This window comes from Anastrepha obliqua, chromosome 1 (assembly GCF_027943255.1).
Source record: "Anastrepha obliqua isolate idAnaObli1 chromosome 1, idAnaObli1_1.0, whole genome shotgun sequence".
NCBI lineage: Eukaryota > Metazoa > Arthropoda > Insecta > Diptera > Tephritidae > Anastrepha > Anastrepha obliqua.
Genome location: NC_072892.1, coordinates 63,867,783 through 63,887,286, shown reverse-complemented (window position 1 = coordinate 63,887,286; position 19,504 = coordinate 63,867,783). Strand labels below are relative to the sequence as shown.

Below are 19,504 nucleotides of genomic sequence, written 5' to 3'. Positions count from 1 at the left end.
TGGTTTCGCGTTCGATCAAGAGACAGCTACGTTCTTTGTAGCATTTTTATGCTGGAGTCTAGTGCTGCAGGCTTTTATGTTTTGAGCCCTGAGGGATTCTAGCCTAGAATATGTAAATGGAGTACCTCAACTTAAGTTCACCACGCGACACAAACAGGTCAGATTGGTAATTGATGGAAGATGAATGGTAAAGTGAAAGAAAACGAATAAGAGAACGACCATTAGTTTCAAAGGGCAAAACGCCAATAAATTTCATATCCTCAAAAGTGAATAGTGTGAAGATATAGAATTTCTAGACGAAGAACTTATAATTCTGATAATAATAAAACTGATAATTTCGATGAGGCGGGCATTTTCCAGCATAACTACGCAGCTATTTATACTTCCAACGCAACAAACGAGTTCTGGGCAGCGTAAAATACCAATTTCAGAATGTAAACCTGACCGTAACGCAATTGAAAATTTATGAGCAGTAATTTCTCAATAGGTTTTCAAAAAACAAAAGGCAGTTTGATAGCGCTAAAAGCCTTAAGTTGCCATTAATGTCGAATCGTCAAAAATTTATCAAAATATTATAAAGAACTTAATGAAATTGATGCCTCGATAACTTCCACAAGTTATAATCAAAGGAGGATCCAAACCAATTTACTAAGGTGCAAATTATAAATTAACCACAACGATTCAATAATTTTTATTTTAATTATAATAACATTGTTTTTAATTATAATTAATTTAAGCTTCGTGAAATGTATGCTTATTTTTGGATACTTTTAAACCATTTATTATTAAAAGTTTAAATATTAAAAACATGTGTTTTTAGCCCTAAACTGATAATAAAAATATAAGAAATTTAGTTGGTCTTACCATTTTTCCGTGTGGTGTTTCAACGAATTGTGACGTCAAAGATTCGATTAGTTTCAAGTGGATTTCGACGTACAGAGTGAATTCTTTAGATATGTGGACACAAAAAACTTCCCACCCGCTCTAAAACTGTTCAATTGAGTGTGCGTATTGAAAATTTCTCTTCAGCAGCATCTCCACAATACCATGGTTTGATCTACGTCTATCATCCGCTAATAATATTCAGCCAATAAGAGCTCAGTCACTTAGTGGGAGTGCCTTTGGCGCAGCCTTCTTGGAGTTACGTGAAGTTATTGATAAGCCAGTTCATTAACGATTTAAAACCCAATCCAAGTGTTACAAAAGTAGATCAATTGGATACTAAACTGGGACTCTTGCAAGAAGTCTTGGGAAGAGTCCTCATGAATTGCTTGAAATTAATTACACTAAATGCCAAAAACTTCAAGTGATATTAAAGTTCAAGTAGTGGATACGATATACACTTCTCTAAGGAACACCCGTTACCTACTTCAATTATTAAATTTTCTCTCATGTAAGCGACACTTCATTTAGGGCGAACACATTTTTCATTTGGTTAATTAAACACACAGAACAGACTATTAAGAAATGCTAGAAATCCCCATTAGGGGATCAATTAGCAGCCACGTGCAGATCTGTAGTGTTTGGGGTAAGCGTCACAGAAGTTACTTAAATTCAATAAAAGTGCGAAGTAAACTCAAATAGTCGACACTCTCATTGACAGAATGGAGCGCACTCAGCTTTTACGCGGCATTCTCGCATTTCTTTTCATCCTACACACAATCAATGGCGGTAGCATTCAATTCAATTTGTCAGACTACACTGTGGTGAACTTCCTGCAGGATGTGCGACGCTTCCACAACTATGACCAGGTGGTATTCGCACGTAATCGCAATATAACTGCCATCGCAGCATTCGGAACTGCCACGAATGGAGAGTTAGAAAACAGGCGTGAAGGAAAGGAAATATCTAATGCTTTTGCACTGGACGTGGATTATGAGACGCAATTTGTGCAAAACTTAATGACAGATCTGGTAGTGCCAGTTATTCTCCTCAACGAGTTGAGCGTCCTTCAGCTGAGGAAGCACTTCAGCGCCGCTCTGATGGTGGTGGTATACTTGGAGGAGACACTCGCATCACAGACAGGATTGCTAAGAGCGCTGGTGGCAAGTTTGGAGCAACGACGACAATCGAAGATTTTATTTCTAATAAATAACAGCGACACAACGGCGACTTGTGATGACACTTTCCTACAGCAACTCTTTCATGACTGTTGGCAGAGCAAAATGATAAATGTGGCAGCGCTATGTAGTGACTATAAGGTAAGCAAGTTTGTGGCGATAGTCATATTCTCATCCCCACATATAAATCATTTATATCAATTCTTTCAGCTCACAGCTCAATTCTACAGCTACACTCATTTTCCTGTATTTGCGCTTGAGTACAAAACTTTAAACGCCGATCTGATGCACCAGGGCCCCATTTACCCCTATCGCCTGGGTAACTTACAAGGCTTCAAATTGCCCTATATAATAGGCGGTTCCGAGCCACGCGTTATTGTATATAATTATAATGGTCGCAAAGTAGTGGGCGGCTTTGCGGGCCATTTTCTCGCGACCTTCTCACGCAAGCACAACTTTTCGCTCTACGAGCCACTGCCTATCTCCTCGTATACACAATTCGCTCCAGCACAGGATTTGATTGCCGCCGTGCGTAATAATACCGTAGAGATATCTGCAGCTCACACCTTCCCAACGGGTTCCTTCGAGGGGTTTTCTTACCCTTTCGAGCAGGTTAGTTGGTGCGTTTGTACACCGGTAGAGGCAGATATCCCGAACTATAAATTCTTTTGGATCGTCTTCGAGAGATTCGCCTTCGTACTGGTACTGGGTGCACTCGTCGTTATTTCCTTAGTGCTAAGTTGTGCGCTCTGGCAGCATGGCAATAAACCGAGTCTTTTGCATTTCTTTCTACATGGCGCTTGCTTTCGTGGTGTACTGGGTCAGTCTGCTCGGGAGATATGTGGCGCTCCCTTCGTTATACGATTCATTTATCTACAAATTTATATTTTTGGTATTCTGCTAACCACTTCGTATAATTCACATTTTGCGTCTTATTGGACGAGTGCACCGAAGGAGCAGGCATTGCAAACTTTCGACGATATTCTCCATTCAAACTGGAAAATTTATGTTTTTTCACAGGAGTTAGAAGCAATCAAAGCTCGTAAGGAGTGGAGAAAATATATTCCCATGTTTCAAACAGAAACAAATTATCAAACATTCTTGGATGCTCGTGATTCATTCGACCCAAAATATATGTACGTGACACCAACTACTAAATGGAGAGTTTACAAACAACTACAAAAAATGTTTCCCAAACCTCTTTTCCGTATGCGTTTCGATTTATGTATTTTCATTAATTCTCCGTTTTGTTTTCCTATAAACAACAATTCGATATTTTCAGAAATCATAAAGGAAATGATTTTAGAAACTGCTCAGTCAGGTCTAACGGAGTATTGGACTCGGTCAGTCTTTATAGAATTGACCAGAGCAAAGCGTTTGAGTTTCGAGAACGTCGGCGGGAGGCATGAATTCAGGGCAATGAAACTGGAGGACCTTAAATACGTTTGGATAGGATATGGAGTTATGTGCGTGGTAACAACTTTGGTTTTCGCGGCAGAGCAGTGCCATTTCCGACGTAAGGGAATATATAAATTGTATAAAAGAAAAAAGTGGAACATAAAGATGCGTTTTTTAACTGGAAGCACTACAACGTCTGGAACAAATACTTGCGTTAAGTAGTATTGAAGTTCTTAGTAAATTATTATCGGCACAAAATCCTATCAAATTGTTAGCTATTTAAAAATTGTCGATTTAATATTAAGACACAAGAATATGTTAACTAGAATGTATTGGGCATAATAAATATCTGTATGTATGTAACTGTGCACTTCACAATAGATAGAACTTAGTAAAATATCTAAGTAACCTCAACTGTAAAAATAATAAAGAGTAATTCTATTACGGCGGTCGTCGTAGTCGAATGGTTGGTGCGTAACTACCACTCCGATCTCCGTGCATGGAACACCAAATGGTAGAAAAAGTTTTTTCAAATAGCCGTCGCTCCTCGGCAGGCACTGGGAAATTTGTGAGTGGATTTTTGCCATTCGGAGTCTGCTTAACACTCTAGGCCCCTCCATGTGTGGAACAACATCACGACGCACACCAGAATAAGGAGGAGGACCTCGTCGAAAAGTCAAAAGAGTAAGAGCCAATTACATATCCAGTCCAACCTCTCTTGGGCGGACATGCACCGTCAGTCCAGTTTGTAAGCTCAATGGGAGGGTATCTTATTTTAAAATTTTTTGCTAGCGGCTAGTCATCTTCGGACTCGAATTTAGTTGACACCTTTATAACTAGTTTTTTCAAACCCTGCTTTTTAGAAACAGTTTTTTATGGTTTCCGTTTTAACTGTTCCCCAGGCTTCTAACACGAAATGTATTGCGTCTACGCCATTTATATAATTTTTTTAGTCGGACCAGTTTCTAACAACAAAAATGATAAAACAACTGGTGGAGGACAAGTAGCCTACGAGAAGTTGCGTTAAAGAAAAAGAAAGAGATCTAAAAAAAAACTACGTAAAGAGGAGTTCAAAGAGCTTTACCACGCAGTTAAAAAGCGGGCTTTAAACACCGATCTGATGCACCAGGACCCCATCTACCCCTATCGCCTGGATGACTTGACTTACAAGACTACGAACTGCCCTATGTAATAGGCGGTTCCGAGCCACGCGTTATTGTATATAATTATAATGGTCGCAAAATAGTGGGCGGCTTTGCGGGCCATTTACTCCCGAACTTCGCACGCAGGTACAACTTTTCGTTATACTAGCCGCTGCCTATCTCCTCGTATACACAAGTCGCTCTATCACAGGATTTGATTGCCGTCGTGCGTAATAATACCGTAGAGATATCGGCAACTCACACCTTCCCAACGGGTTCTTTCGAGGGTTTTTCTTACCCTTTCGAGCAGGTTAGTTGGTGTCCTTGTGCACCGGTAGAGGCAGATATCCCGAACTATAAATTCTTTTGGATCGTCTTCGAGAGATTCGCCCTCGTACTGGTAGTGGGTGCACTCGTCCTTATTTCCTTAGTGCTAAGTTGTGCGCTCTGGCAGCATGGCAATAAACCGAGTCTTTTGCATTTCTTTCTACATGGCGCTTGCTTTCGTGGTGTACTGGGTCAGTCTGCTCGGGAGATATGTGGCGCTCCCTTCGTTATACGATTCATTTATCTACAAATTTATATTTTTGGTATTCTGCTAACCACTTCGTATAATTCACAGTTTGCGTCTTATTGGACGAGTGCACCGAAGGAGCAGGCATTGCAAACTTTCGACGATATTCTCCATTCAAACTGGAAAATTTATGTTTTTTCACCGGAGTTCGAAGCAATCAAAATGCGTAAGGAGTGGTATTGTTTCTTAGGTATCGTGATATGACGCCCTCCTTCCAATCTTTAGGAATTGCCTCCGTCAATCAAACTTCTTTGACAAGCCCTGCGAAATTGGGGCTAATTGTTCTGAGCTGAAATTTAAAAGTTCAGTGGGTGTGTTGCCAGTGCCACCAGCTTTGTTATTTTACAATTTTTTGGATTGAAACTTTAGCTTTTGCGAATGGTGGGAGATCAGTGGAGATATACCTGTTTGGTAGCGTTCTTTTGACTGTAAATTTGAGAGATTTTGAATTCATGAAGCTTCTATCGATGGAACTGTTGTTCATCTGATATTAACATGTTTCATTGTGCGTTCTTCAGAGGTCGCGGGATTTGGGTTTAAAGTTAACAACGGATCTGATTGCGCAAACAACGCTTCCTGGTGGATTTTGCCTTTCTTCACGAATTTTTTTATCTACGTTTGGGTAGTATTGCATTCAGTTCTCATACTTTGTTTCAGCTGTCGGTTTACTTTTAGGCGCGTTTGTTCAATCTTCTCCCAGGTTACGTCACTTACCCACGGTTTATTTCGACCCTGCTGTGTACCTAGGGCCCATGAATCCATTTGCAGGATGATGCGCTTTCATACAGGCGTCGTTGAAAATTGGTTGCGACAACTGGGTCTTGCAGTCTGCTGAAGGGAAATTTTGTCTTGGGTTTGACTATTTTTATTGCAACCGGGCGAAGGAGTAGTTATGTAACGGTAAGATTATATATATATCATGTCCAGAGGTATGAATGTATCGATCAGATCCATGTCAAGACGAAATAGAGATGATATCCACACGAAAGTATTCCATCGCTCAACTGGTCATATTTTGAAAAAGAAAATTAGACGCAAAAAATGTTGTTCCAAGGATTCAGCGTTGCCACCATCAAGCCTCCCTAATGGTTCGGTGGGGAGTGACTTGTAAAGGCGTTACATCTCTTCATTTTTACAAAAGAGGGATTAAGACCGGGGCAAAGGTGTACCAGGAAGATATCTTAGAAGTCGGGGTGAAGCCATATTCCCTTCAGTGGAGAGCGCAGGATCTTCTAGCATGATTCTGCTCCAGCCCATACGGAAAAAACCACCCAACAGTGGCTAAAAAACAATATTCCTGGGTACATACCCGCACATGATTGACCGTCTGGGAGTCCAGATCTGAATCAATTCGACTACTGTTTGTGGTCAGAATAAGAGAACATTGTCTTTCGAAGACCTCACAGAAATTTAGAGAGTCTCTAACAATTTTGCTTCGAGCAGCGACGTTTATCACCATGGAAACCGTGAGTGCTGCATTAGCTGAATGGCCAATCGTTTGAAGGCTTGTGTACCAGCAAATGGTGACCGTTTCGAATGCAAATGTAAAATTTTGTTCTTTGATATTTATGTGATTAAATAAAACTAACTTCATTAAAAAATTATTAAAATTTCATACCTATAACATCAGTAACAGTACATGATTTCCTATGGCACCGCGAATGAGCACGAACAGAACGATAAGAGTATGATTACTGGAAATATCTGCACCTGGTAGCGCCAGGCTAATCACCTACCCTACCAGAAAGCAAAATAGATTAACGAAACCAACGCAAGACGAGGCCCTATGCTCCCGAGTGGAGTGAACAAGGAAAATAAAAAAAAGTGCGTGTAGCGTAGAGGGAGAGACCCGAGAGAAAATAAGAGAAAAAGAGAGAGAAAGAATATATATCTAAATAAAATCACGACACTTGCAGAGAATACAAATAAATAAATATTTTCTGCGTTTTAAGAAGCGTTTAATTTAGTTCCTCGTCTTTACATCAGGAAATTTCCAAGTGAACGTATGGATGCCACGGTGACGGAATGTTGAGTCGCCTATGAAAAAGTAATAATTCAGGGAAATTCATTTTCAAAGCCGTAATTGTTCTTGCCTACTTTTGCATGCAAGTCACCAATAACTCCTCTTGGTACATCAGCAAGTGTAGCTTCTAAATCATCATAAAATGCGTCTTTTTTTATCATAATTTGTGTCTGTAGACGCATATCACTGCACAATAGGGATTATGCGGAATTTAGAGTTGAATGTGGCTATTATGTTGTCGTCAGGCACGCTGAGGCCTGTAGCGCAATTTGATCTCGTTTGTGTATTTTCGCTGTACAAAAAGCGATGTTCCATGTGGATGTGTTCCTCTGCGTGTCCAGTCGAGCTTGTAGCTGTCCATTTTTGTACATATTTGTTCCTACTTGAAGCGGTCTGAAATTGCACTTCCCTTTCACGTTCCTATTATTATCCTTATGCGAAAACCAAAAGTCGTCATCTTGTTGCCGATTTTATATCCGAGGCTATTTTCCGTTTCTTGAGTGATTTTGTTTTTCTTGCTAGGGTACCAATTCCATGTACGTTAGTGGGATACGTGTTGGAAATTTTCAGAGCAGCCAGCATTGACCATTTTTAAAACACATTTATGGAGCGAGCCCGTGACATGTAGAGCGCGTCGGACGTGTAGCTCTTTCAGCCGCATCTAACCTGGTGAACAGACGCTGGAAGAGTTCTCCTCTCTCGTGTGTTTCCATCTCCATTTACGACACCAAGGTGGGTTACAAATCGTGCGAAGGAGTGCTTGAGATTAATAGGGCCTACCACTTGAAGGCGAGGGTAGGAAGTTGGCAGCAGAGGCTTTGTATTAGGTATAACTATACTTCTAATGGACGACGTCCCTCTTTTGAGAAAGTAATTTATGTAACCCATGGGCTGAAAAGTCTCGAGCCTAACACATAGATGGCACTGTTACATTCTTTTCTTTTTCAGTTAGTACTATTTTATTTATTTATTTATTTATTAGAAATATAATTATAAATAACTATATTACATTACGAAAGGCACTAGTAGCTAGGACTATCGGCCTAAAATAATACTAATAGATTTTTTACTTATTTATAAAAAAAATATTAGAATAAAAATTATTATGTGTAGGGATTTAATAAACAAAATTATAAAAGATAAACTAGTCCAATTTGATATATAAAATCATAAATATTCGACATATTTTCTAGAGAAATCTCTTTCAGTAAATTGGAAGGTTTCCTGCCGCTAAAGATATTGTTTCTGCCATTGTTATACTTGGTGCAGTAGTCTATTATATGAGTAATGGACAGTGGACAGTTACATGCTGAGCAAATCGGGGCAGGCATTCCTTTTATAAGGTGTTGGTGAGTAATATATGTGTGTCCTAGCCGGAGTCGGGTAAAGATTTTTGTCTGCTGCAGTGTCGCTCCTGTTGGAATAATTGCTTTTAGTCGTTTTGGATTTATGGATTTGTAGCTGTGTTGGTATGTAAACCATTTCTCCCTTACGGTTGAGTGATAGATACTATCGATTATCCTGAGAATGTCGGATTTAACGAAGGTTTCGAAACAGAATGTAGGGATATTGCTGACATTTTTCGCTGCTTTATCAGCGTATTCGTTGCCAAGAATTCTGCTGTGTCCAGGGATCCACATAACTTTTATTTTTGCCTTTTGCTGGGACAATTTATTTCGAATATTGTCAATTAAAGGTTCTCTGCTGTTTGCGCTCGACAGAGCTGCGATGACAGATTTACTGTCTGTACAGATTATATATTTTCCTTTAGTTGAGGAGGCGTAGTCAATGGCGAAGTTTATAGCAATCGCCTCGGTAGTAAATATCGAGTTGTGTGGGAATAGAAGACCAGTCCTAAGTATGCTTCCCTTATCAGATACCACAGCAAATGCAGTTGAGTCGGTTTCTTTAGAGCCGTCAGTGTAAATAAATTTTCAGCCTTTGGCATCCCAATAGTTCTTGATTTGAAAGAATAGCATTTGATAAACAAGTTTAGAGGTGTTTTGTTTTGAATACATCAGTAGGCTGGTGATGAAAATGGATGGAGGAAGTTCCCAGGGTGGGAATCTCGATTGAAAAGTTAACATGGGCTTTATGGAAACGTCGAATTTCGCGGTTTCCTCCACCGCTCTGTATATAGCAGATTCACGCTTCAATTTTGTGGTTCTTCTGATGACATTTTTCAAGTCATTGTTTATAATTGGGTTACTGGAACAATATATCCTTGGAATTAAACGAAGTGTATTATACCGACTCTATCACTCATTTCGGGAAGTCCAGCTTCGGCTAAAATATTTTTTGTCGGGGAGGTTGGAAAAGCTCGAAGACTTTTACGAACGGCTGAATGGTAGATTGCTGATATGTTCGCGAGGGTGCCTTTTGAACACTGTCCATATATTGGTTGACCGTAATCAATGCAAGATATTATTAATGATTTTGTTAGATTTATTAGAGAACTTTTGTGTAACATTACTATATTTTGAAGCAAAGTATTTAATGAGATTTAATCTATTATTAAGTTTAAATTTAAGGTATTTACAATGTTCCTTGAAGCTAAGATTTTTATCAAAAATTATGCCTAATATTTTCAGGTTAGTAACATTTTCTATTGTCTGATTATTATAGGTCAAGTTAAAATTACAATAGGGTTTTTTCTTACATATATGCAGTGTTTTGCACTTATTATATGATAGGCTAGCTCCAGAAGTAAGTGCCCAGAGAGATATATCATCAAGTAAATTATGGAATATGTTATTTATTTCGTTTAAGTTGTTTCTCTTTGAAAATATTAACACGTCATCAGCATAAATAGAGTGTTTGACGTCGTATTTTTCAATAATGTTGCTTATTTCATCAAATACAATGATAAAAAATATCACTGATAGGGGAGAACCCTGTGCTATTCCATTGTACAGGGGTACTCTACCAGAGTATTTATAGTTGACTTTAGTTCGAAAAGTGCGGTTTGTTAAAAAACTTTTTACGATGTTAAATATCTTTTGGCCAATGCTCCATTTTTAAGTTGTTTCAATACAACATGTATGCCGATTCTATCAAACGCTTTTTCAAAGCCGAGACCCAGTACAGTGATATGGTTTCGGCTGGAAATAGCGGTTGACAAGTAATGATCAAAATATAATATAATAGTACAGCTGACGTACTTTGCCCAGATTTAAATGCTACTTGATTAGGAGATAAAAGTTTTTTCCTTAGCGCAAACCACATGATGCGTTTTGCAACAATTTTTTCTAACGTTTTACTGAGGCAAGAGAGAAGAGTTATTGACGTCAGCTTTTGGTTTATTAGGCTTTAAAACTGCCATAATGTCGGCGTTTTTCCAGTTTTGTGGAAATATCCCATGGAGGAAAATATTATTATAAAGCCTGAGCAGTCTGCTTATTAGATCAAATGAAGCGTTTTCCAATATAGTGTAACATATTCTATTATGTCCAGAGTTAGTACTAACCTTAAAAAAACAGAAGAATTTCGTAAATAAAATAATAATAAAACAAGAATAAATCGATAATTTGCTGACTTCAAACGTGGTCCACAAAATCGTTCTGAATGATCGAAAACTGCAGTTGTGTGAGTTAGCTGACATCGTAAAGATATCAAAAGAATGTCTTGGCTGAATATTGCATTCGGATTTGACTGTAAGAAAGTGGGTGCCGCGTTTGCTCACTGTTTTGTTTCATCAAGACAACGCGCCGTGTCACAAGCCAATCAAAACAATGACAAAACTACATGAATTAAACTTCGAATTGTCGCACACTCACCGTAGTCGCCAGAGCTGGCTCCCAGCGAGTCTGGCTGTTCGCAAACCTAAAAAAAATGCTCGCCGGTAAGAGATTTCACTCACTGAAATTCTCCTACTGTGAGGCGAGAGATAAATCGTTCTACGAAAGAGGTACTGAAATGCTAGAGCGGCGCTGAAATTATTGCGTTGTTCTGGATGGAAATTACGTCGATAAATAAAACTAATGTTGAAAGAGAAATGTTTTCTTTGGTAGGCCGGGGACTTATCAGCCGATGTGTTAAAAGACATTTTTTTTTATTAAAGCAAAGCATAAACAAACTTTTTCCGCGGATTTTATTATATATTTTTTATTAGACATTTTTTTATTTATCATTACAATGATTCAAAACTTTACACACACTTAAACCTCAAGTATAACTATTTTTTACTTATCCGTAGAATTTTATCTTTGAAAAATATGTACATACGATTGCGCCAGAAGTAGCACTGCTCCATTAAAAAAATTGAAACCATAAACGCACACACAATGCCGTAGCCAAACCAAACGAGTTGCATGTCCTGCACTTTCATTGCCCTGAACTCATTCTTGCGGCTTAAGTCCACGAATTTTAAACGCCCTGCCCTGATTAACTCCAGAAACGCTGACCGAGTCCAATGTTCCGTTAGACCCGATTGCGCGGCATCTAAAATCATTTCATTTGTGATTTCTGTAAATATCGAATTGTTGTTTATGGGAAAACATAGCGGAATGTTACGGAATAAGCACAAATCGAGGCGCATACGAAAGAGAGGAGTAGTAAAAAATTTCTGTTGCTCCTTGAAAATTTTCCATTTAGTAGTTGGTATCATGTAATAATATTTCATGTCGAACGCATCTCGCGTCTTTAAGAAGGTTTGATAATTTGCTTCTACCTGAAACATGGGAGCATATTTGGCCAAATCTCTGATGCGAAAAATGAGCTCAAAGTATTCTGGTGCAAAAACATAAACTTTCCAGTGTGAATGGAGAATATCGTCGAAGGTTTGCAGTGATTGCACTTTCGGTGCACTCGTCCAATATGTGGCGAAATGCGAATTGTATGAGGTGGTTAGTAGAATTCCAAGTACATACATTTGCAGATAAATGAATCGCACCACGAAGGGTGCACCACTTAGTTCCCGAATGGATTGACCCAGTACACTGCGTAGACAAGCATCGTGCATGAAGAAATCTAATATAGCTGGTCTGTTGCCATGCTGCCAGAGCGCAAAACTTAGCACTACGGAAATAATGACGAGTGTACCCATCACCAGTACGAAGGTTAGTCCCTCGAAAACAATCCAAAAGAATTCAGAATTCGGTATATCTGCCTCTACCGGTGCCCAAATGCAAAAACTTGTCTGCTCGTATGGATAGGTGAAACCATTCAAGGGGATATTTGGATAGGTAAGTGCAACCGAAATCTCTACGGTGTTATTACGCACGGCGGCAATCAATTCCTGTGATGGGGCAAATTGTGTATACGAGGAGATAGGCAGTGGCTCGTAGAGCGAAAAGTTGTGCTTGCGTGCGAAATTCGCGAATAAATGACCCGCAAAGCCGCCCACTATTTTGCGACCATTATAATTATATACAATAACGCGTGGCTCGGAACCGCCTATTATATAGGGCAATTTGAAGCCTTGTAAGTTACCGAGGCGATAGGGGTAGATGGGGCCCCAGTGCAGCAGATCGGCGTTTAAAGTTTTGTACTCAAGCGCAAATATAGGAAAATGGGTGTAGCTGTAGAATTGAGCTGTGAGCTGTAAGAAATGATATAAATGATTTATATGTGGGGATGAGAATATGACTATCGCCACGAACTTGCTTACCTTATAGTCACTACATAGCGCTGCCACATTTATCATTTTGCTCTGCCAACAGAATTGAAAGAGTTGCTGTAGGAAAGTGTCATCACAAGTCGCCGTTGTGTCGCTGTTATTTATTAGAAATAATATTTTCGATTGTCTGCGATACTCCAAGCTTACCAAGAGCGCTTTTAGTAATCCCGTCTGTGATTCGAGCGACTCCTCCACGTACACCACCACCATCAGGGCGGCGCTGAAGTGCTTCCTCAGCGGAAAAACGCTCAACTCGTTGAGAAGAATAACTGGCGCTACCAGATCTGTCATTAAATTTTGCACAAATTGCATCTCATAATCCACCTCCAATGATACTTCCTTTCCTTGACGCCTGCTTTCTAACTCTCCATTCGTGGGAGTTCTGAAGGCTGTGAAGGCAGTTATGTTCCGATTACGTGCGAATACTACCTGGTCATAGTTGTGTAGACGTCGCACATCCTGTAGGAAGTTCACCACTGTGTAGTCAGACAAATTTAATTGAATTTTAGCACAATTGGCTGCGTGTATGATGAAAAGAAATGCAAGGATGCCGCGTAAAAGCTGAATGCGCTCCATTCTGTCAATGAGAGTGGCGACACTTTGAGTTTGCTTTGCGTTTTTATTGAATTTGAATGGCTTCTGCGACGCTCTACCCCCAACACTACAGGTCTACTCGTGGCTGCAAATTAATCCCTAAGCGGCATATTATTTGTGCCTTTGTGGGGCCTTTAATTTGTGTACTTTATGGCGGATACGCTTATGAAAGCATTGCTATAATTTACATATAATATGATTACCATAAGTGAGCTATTGAGTGACAAAATGACGCCATATATGCACATGAAAGTTAAGGATGAAATTCATGTGCCTCCCTGTGTTGGTGCGTAGTGCAGCGTAATCTATGTAATTTTCCGAAGGGGAAATGCTTTTCGCTCAAAATTAGGTGCAGTGTACATATAATATAATTGAGTAATTTAGTAATTGAGTAAGGATCTGCTACTGGTCTACTTACATATAAGCGCCACACAAACATACAAGCATTCGTACTTGTTTACTACGTGAATATTCAATCGCCAATGGGGTTAAGTATAAATATTTTGTGCCTCCATCCAACAAGCGAAGGTGCTGAGGTAAGTGGAGATGACAAACAAATTAGAAAGTTGAAAAATCACCGATTTTTATATGCAATATTTACATAAATCCATAAAGCTCTTGTCATTTATTTAGTTATTGCTGCGATTAGTTTTAATGCACAAGGGAGGTGCATATAATTATGAGAATTTCACTGCCTATAATTTCTGATTTTTCTATGTTAGGAAGTTAATACAAATTAAATTTTTATTTACATAAGTATTACATTTGATTAGACTTAGACTTTTTCCAGTTTGGGGGACGGACTTAATATTAATTTGTCTGTAAAAATGCATTAGAAAGGGTTACCATGTCACACATACAAGTTATCCGCGATTATTAAAACAACTTGTTGGGTTGGCAGTTCGGCTTAACTTGATCCAATTTTTATTCTCAAAAGTATTTTAAAGCAATTTCAAGCGCGACTTAATTCTAAGAATTACAAATATAAAAGACAACCAGCTTAATTCGGGGAATTTTTGTCGCGCAGTCGCTAAATACAGTGAAACTAGAGTAACCCCCTTTTGTGCTTGGCTTATGGAGTTGTGCGTTGTTGTTGCAATGCAACTGGCTCGCTTGGAGTTCTGCTGAAATGCGAACCGCTGTCGCAGCTTAATTGCAATACAGGGTAAGTTTATAAAAATATAAAATAAACAAGACTGGAGTCATAAAAATGTTTTTGATGGCGCCATCTTCTTAATGAGTCAGCGCCTTGGAAGTTACAACGCTAGCTGACCTGAGGCCTTAAATGACAATGAACATGCGGGCCGCCCAAAATTAGTAATCTACAAAGACTCTATCGAAATGGTTCGTAAATTTATCAAAAATGAACCGAAATTTTCTTTGAAATTCATGGAATTGGAATCGAATATCTCCAAAACATCGATTTATCGCATTTTAACTGATCATTTGGGCTTCTGAAAGATCTGTGCACGTTTCATTCCGCACAAGTTAACTGAGGACCAAAAATTGCTCAGAATTTAACATTCGAAAGACCTCATTAAGGAGGCTAGAAAAGACGAAAACTTGCTTTACAACATTGTAACTGGTGAAGAAACGTGGTGTTTTCAACATGAACCTGAAACTAAGCGTCATAGTGCCGAATGGAATGCCCCAGACAAGCCACTACCCAAAAAATCGTGCTTTTTGGAGGAGTCAAAAATGAAGTCGATGTTCACTTGTTTTTCAATGGAATTTTCTATTTTGGCGTTATGGAGGGTTTGTTGTATCGCATTCGTCGAATTCGCCCTGAATACCGCGAAGGAGGAAGCTGCATGATAATGCACCATCTCATCGGTCCACTCTTGTGACTGATTTTTTGACTAGAAATCGCTTTTTAACCATCAATCAGTCACACTATTCGCCTGATATGGCTCCCTGTGACTTCTAATTATTCGGAAAATAGCATTTGGACATGAAAGGAAAACATTTTGCATTCGTAGAGGCCATGTGAAAGAATTGTACCGGCATCATGAAGGACATTCCGGTCAATGACCTGAAACACTCTTTCGAAAAGCTTTTAGATCACGCAAAACAGTGTATCGAGGTCAGAGGGAACTTTTTTGAATAAATAAACTCGAAGTTATCAGAACAAAGCTCCTGTCGTTTCTTTTTTCGCTCAGTTTTGTTTATTTTGGACTTCACCTTGTACAAATATGCGGGTTTCTTCGTTCGATAAGCTGTATCTCGAGGAAAAATTATTGTAATTCAAAATGTTTTTCTAGAAAAAATATGCACCGTAGCATACTGAAAAATGATCTCAATATCAAGCCTTACACGATCCAAAAGGCGCATAATCTCACACCAAAGCAGCAACAAGTTAGACTTGAGAGAGCGAAGGAGTTGCTTAGCTTGGCCGAAAGCGGTCAAGTTCCGAACATTGTGTTTTCTGACGACAAAAATTTTCAAATTAAGCATTGGTAGACTCCCAGAACGATAGGGTTTATTTGATCGACCGTTCATACAAGAATTTAAGTCCACGATTGGGCACCAAAAGGCAGCACCGGCCTGGTTTGGGACACTGTAACCGCAGTAGGTAAATGCGAAATATAATATTATCGGGAACGTATTCTGCAGGTTGCTTTGAATCTGTGGGCAGACAAACATTTCAGTGGCAGACCATAGACGTTTCAACAGGACCAGGAAAAGTTAAAACCAAAACAACGTTCCGAACTTCATAACGTCCACACAATGACTCTGAAATTCACCAGACGCGAATCCGATGGGTTACTTTCATTGAGCCATTTTGGAGAGCATGGTTCGAACTAAAAGTTTCAACAAGCCACATTCAGACAGCCTGCGATTCGTTTCTGGACCGTCTCAAGGCAATAATCAAGGCAAAAGGTGGTCATATCGAGCAAAAGTAAATTGTTAATTTTGTATTATTTTCACACATTTTTTACTTTGAATTTAATAAAAGTAATTTTCCAAATTAATTTATGGCCTTTTTAATTGGTTTCTGACTAACTTTTTTACTAAGTAAAATAATCAAATAATTTTGAATGTTAAAAATATTTCTTTTGACCTTTACGCGCTCCACTGCTTGTCTGTGTGTATGCAGCCTTTGGAGTGATCAATTTTGCCCCACCTTGAATATTGGATACATTGATAATTTGTTTAGATTTGATAGCGTCATAATGTTGGATGCAGAGGAGAAAAATTGAGAAGCGTACTCGTCCCAAAGGTATTACTTTTGGAGTGGAGCAAAGTGTTCGCTGGAATTCTTTTTCTTTTTTTGATTTTTTTCCAGGCTGATCGCATGAGATTTTATATTCTGTTCGCTGGGCGTACATTTTTTATAGATTTGCAAATATTAATATATTTTCTCTTCAAAAAAGTAAGAGAATTTTTTCGTTAAATCGGTATTGCAAACTTATTCATTCTACTAAGTTTTGTAGGGTGGATCTTACGCTCATTAGGAACAGATGTTACATTTGAGATCACTTGAATATTGGATCCTACATCAAATTTCACTAAAGCTGATTAACAAGCTCGACCAGATGACATGGACGTGAGAAGTTTGCAGTTTTGACAAATTTTGAGTTTGTTAGTTATTTCTCATTTATTTCTACCTCTTATGATGTTGAGTCAGAATATGCTTTAAAAAAGGATATTGAAGGGCGTCGTTCGAGAACTAATTTGGTTGGTGAACCCGAAACAGACAATACAAGGTCACTTTAGAAAGGTGTTGATACTCCCGCACAGCAAAAACAAGGGTCAGTACGTCAGGGATCGCATCCCATATGGCATTAGGTTTTTGCTAAATAATAATAACAACATTCATTACATATCTACGTTGAAATATTTAAAATCAAAGTTACAAGCAACAAAACTGGTGACTGAATAAATTAGTCAAGAGCGATAACGTTTCTGAACAGCGAACAACGAAAGCACTCAACTTCACTCTAAGAGTTACTTGCCCATCCGCATAGTGATCTAGAAACTAACACTAACTCAAAACCTCTACTTAACTGACATTTCGAGTTGCCTTAACATATCCGCAAATTTTCGATATATACGTTTACGTCGAAAGAAGCACTGCTCTGCAAAAAACACCAACACCATTACCACGCACATAACGCCATAGCCCAGCCAAACGTACTTCAGATCCTCCACTTTCATTGCCCTGAACTCGTTCTTTCGGCTTAAGTCCATGAAACTCAAACGCCCTGCATTGATCAATTCCAGAAACGCTGACCGAGTCCAATGTTCCGTTAGACCCGATTGCGCGGCATCTAAAATCATTTCATTTGCGATTTCTGTAAATATCGAATTGTTGTTTATGGGAAAACATAGCGGAATGTTACGGAATAAGCACAAATCGAGGCGCATACGAAAGAGAGGAGTAGTAAAAAATTTCTGTTGCTCCTTGAAAATTTTCCATTTAGTAGTTGGTATCATGTAAATATATTTCATGTCGAACGCATCTCGAGTATTTAGGAATGTTTGATAATCGGTTTCTATCTGAAACATGGGAATATATTTTCTCAACTCTTCTTGCGAAATGATCTCATTGAAGTCTTGCATAAGAATATAAACTTTCCAGTTTGAGTGGAGAATGTCGTCGAATGTGTTGAGGGATCGCTCTTTTGGAGCTCTTGTCCAATAAGAGCCAAAATGTGAATTATACGAGGTGGTTAGCAGAATACCGAAAAAATAAATTTGTAGATAAATGAATCGTATAACGAAGGGTGCGCCACATATCTCCCGAACTGACTGACCCAGTACACCGCGAAAACAAGCGCCATGTAGAAAGAAATGCAAAATATCCGGTTTATTGCCATGCCGCCAGAGTGCACCACTTAGCACTGAGGAAATAACGACGAGTGTCACCATCATCAGTATGAAGACGAGTTCATCGAAGACGATCCAAAAGAATTCAGAATTCGGTATATCTGGCTCTATCGGCACCCAAGCGCACCAGTTTGTCTGCTCGTAAGGATAAGTGAAACCATCTGTGGACAATTGAGCAGGTGAGAACGTAAAAGTGGGCGCAGCTGATATTTCTACAGTGCTGTTACGTACGGCGGCAATCAGATCTCGTGACGATGTAAATTCGGTGTACGAGGACGTAGGTTGTGGTTCGTAGAGCGAAAAGTTGTGCTTGCGTGCGAAATTCTTAAAGAAGTTACCAGCAGAACCGCCCACTATCCTCTGACCATTATAATTATATACAATAATGCGTGGCTCGGAGCCGCCTATTATATAGGGCAGTTTGTAGCCGTGTAAGTTGCCCAGACGATAGGGATAAATGGGGCCATGGAGGAAGAGATCGGCGTTTAAGGTTTTGTACTCAAGCGCGAATACAGGAAAATGTGTGTAGCTGTAGAATTGAGCTGTGAGCTGAAAAATTGTTGGAAACGATGTATAAATGAAGTTGAGAGTACGACATCGAACCGCCACAAACTTCCTTACCTTATAATCGCTGCAAAGCGCTGCCACATTAATCATTTTGCTTTGCCAACAAAATTGAAAAAGCTGCTGTAGAAAAGTGTCATCACAAGTCGCCGTTGTGTCTTTGTTGTTTATTAGAAATAACACCTTCGATTGTCTTCGATAATCCAAACTGGCCACTAGCGCGTTGAGCAATCCTGTCTGTGATTCGAGCGTGTCCTCCAAGTATACCACCACCATCAAGGCGTCGCTGAAGTGCTGCCTCAACCCAAAAGTGGTCAATTCGTTGAAGAGAATAACTGGAACTACCAGATCTGTCATTAAATTTTGCACAAATTGCGTCTCATAATCCACGTCCAGTCTGAAGTTGTTAGAAACTCTCTTTGCTTGATTCCTACTTCCTAAATCTCCTGTTCTGAATGCTGCGAAGGCAGTTATGTTCCGATTACGTGCGAATACCACCTGGTCATAGTTGTGGAAACGTCGCACATCCTGCAAGAAGTTCACCACAGTGTAGTCAGACATATTTAATTGAATGCCAGCACAATTGACTTCGTGTGTAATTAAGAACAATACGAGGGTGCCGCCTAAAAGCTGAATGCGCTCCATTCTCTCTGCGTTGTAGGTTTGTGTTGCTAATTTGAGTTTGGTTTGCTCTTTTATTGA

General features: G+C 39.3%; 3 protein-coding genes across 3 annotated transcripts; 1 reads left to right on the top strand and 2 right to left on the bottom strand.

The window, feature by feature from the left end:
* Positions 1-2,447: 2,447 nt before the first annotated feature.
* Positions 2,448-4,485, top strand: LOC129253343 (uncharacterized; the record flags this gene model as incomplete). The annotated part of the gene is made up of 2 exons (XM_054891674.1): positions 2,448-3,171; positions 4,412-4,485. Coding segments are annotated over 2 exons (798 nt in total), but the record flags the coding sequence as incomplete, so codon positions are not given.
* Positions 4,486-7,229: 2,744 nt separating this feature from the next.
* Positions 7,230-13,390, bottom strand: LOC129253335 (uncharacterized). Its single transcript, XM_054891660.1, has 3 exons — positions 12,806-13,390; positions 12,066-12,736; positions 7,230-7,383 (listed from the first exon to the last, which is right to left on the bottom strand). Exons 1-3 carry the CDS (start codon positions 13,388-13,390, stop codon positions 7,230-7,232), a joined length of 1,410 nt encoding a protein of 469 aa, XP_054747635.1.
* Positions 13,391-14,480: 1,090 nt separating this feature from the next.
* On the bottom strand, positions 14,481-19,363 carry LOC129253328 (uncharacterized). The gene is made up of 3 exons (XM_054891646.1): positions 18,860-19,363; positions 17,547-18,787; positions 14,481-14,556 (listed from the first exon to the last, which is right to left on the bottom strand). The coding sequence occupies exons 1-3, from the start codon at positions 19,361-19,363 to the stop codon at positions 14,481-14,483; spliced, it is 1,821 nt and encodes a 606-aa protein (XP_054747621.1).
* Between the last annotated feature and the right edge of the window lie 141 nt (positions 19,364-19,504).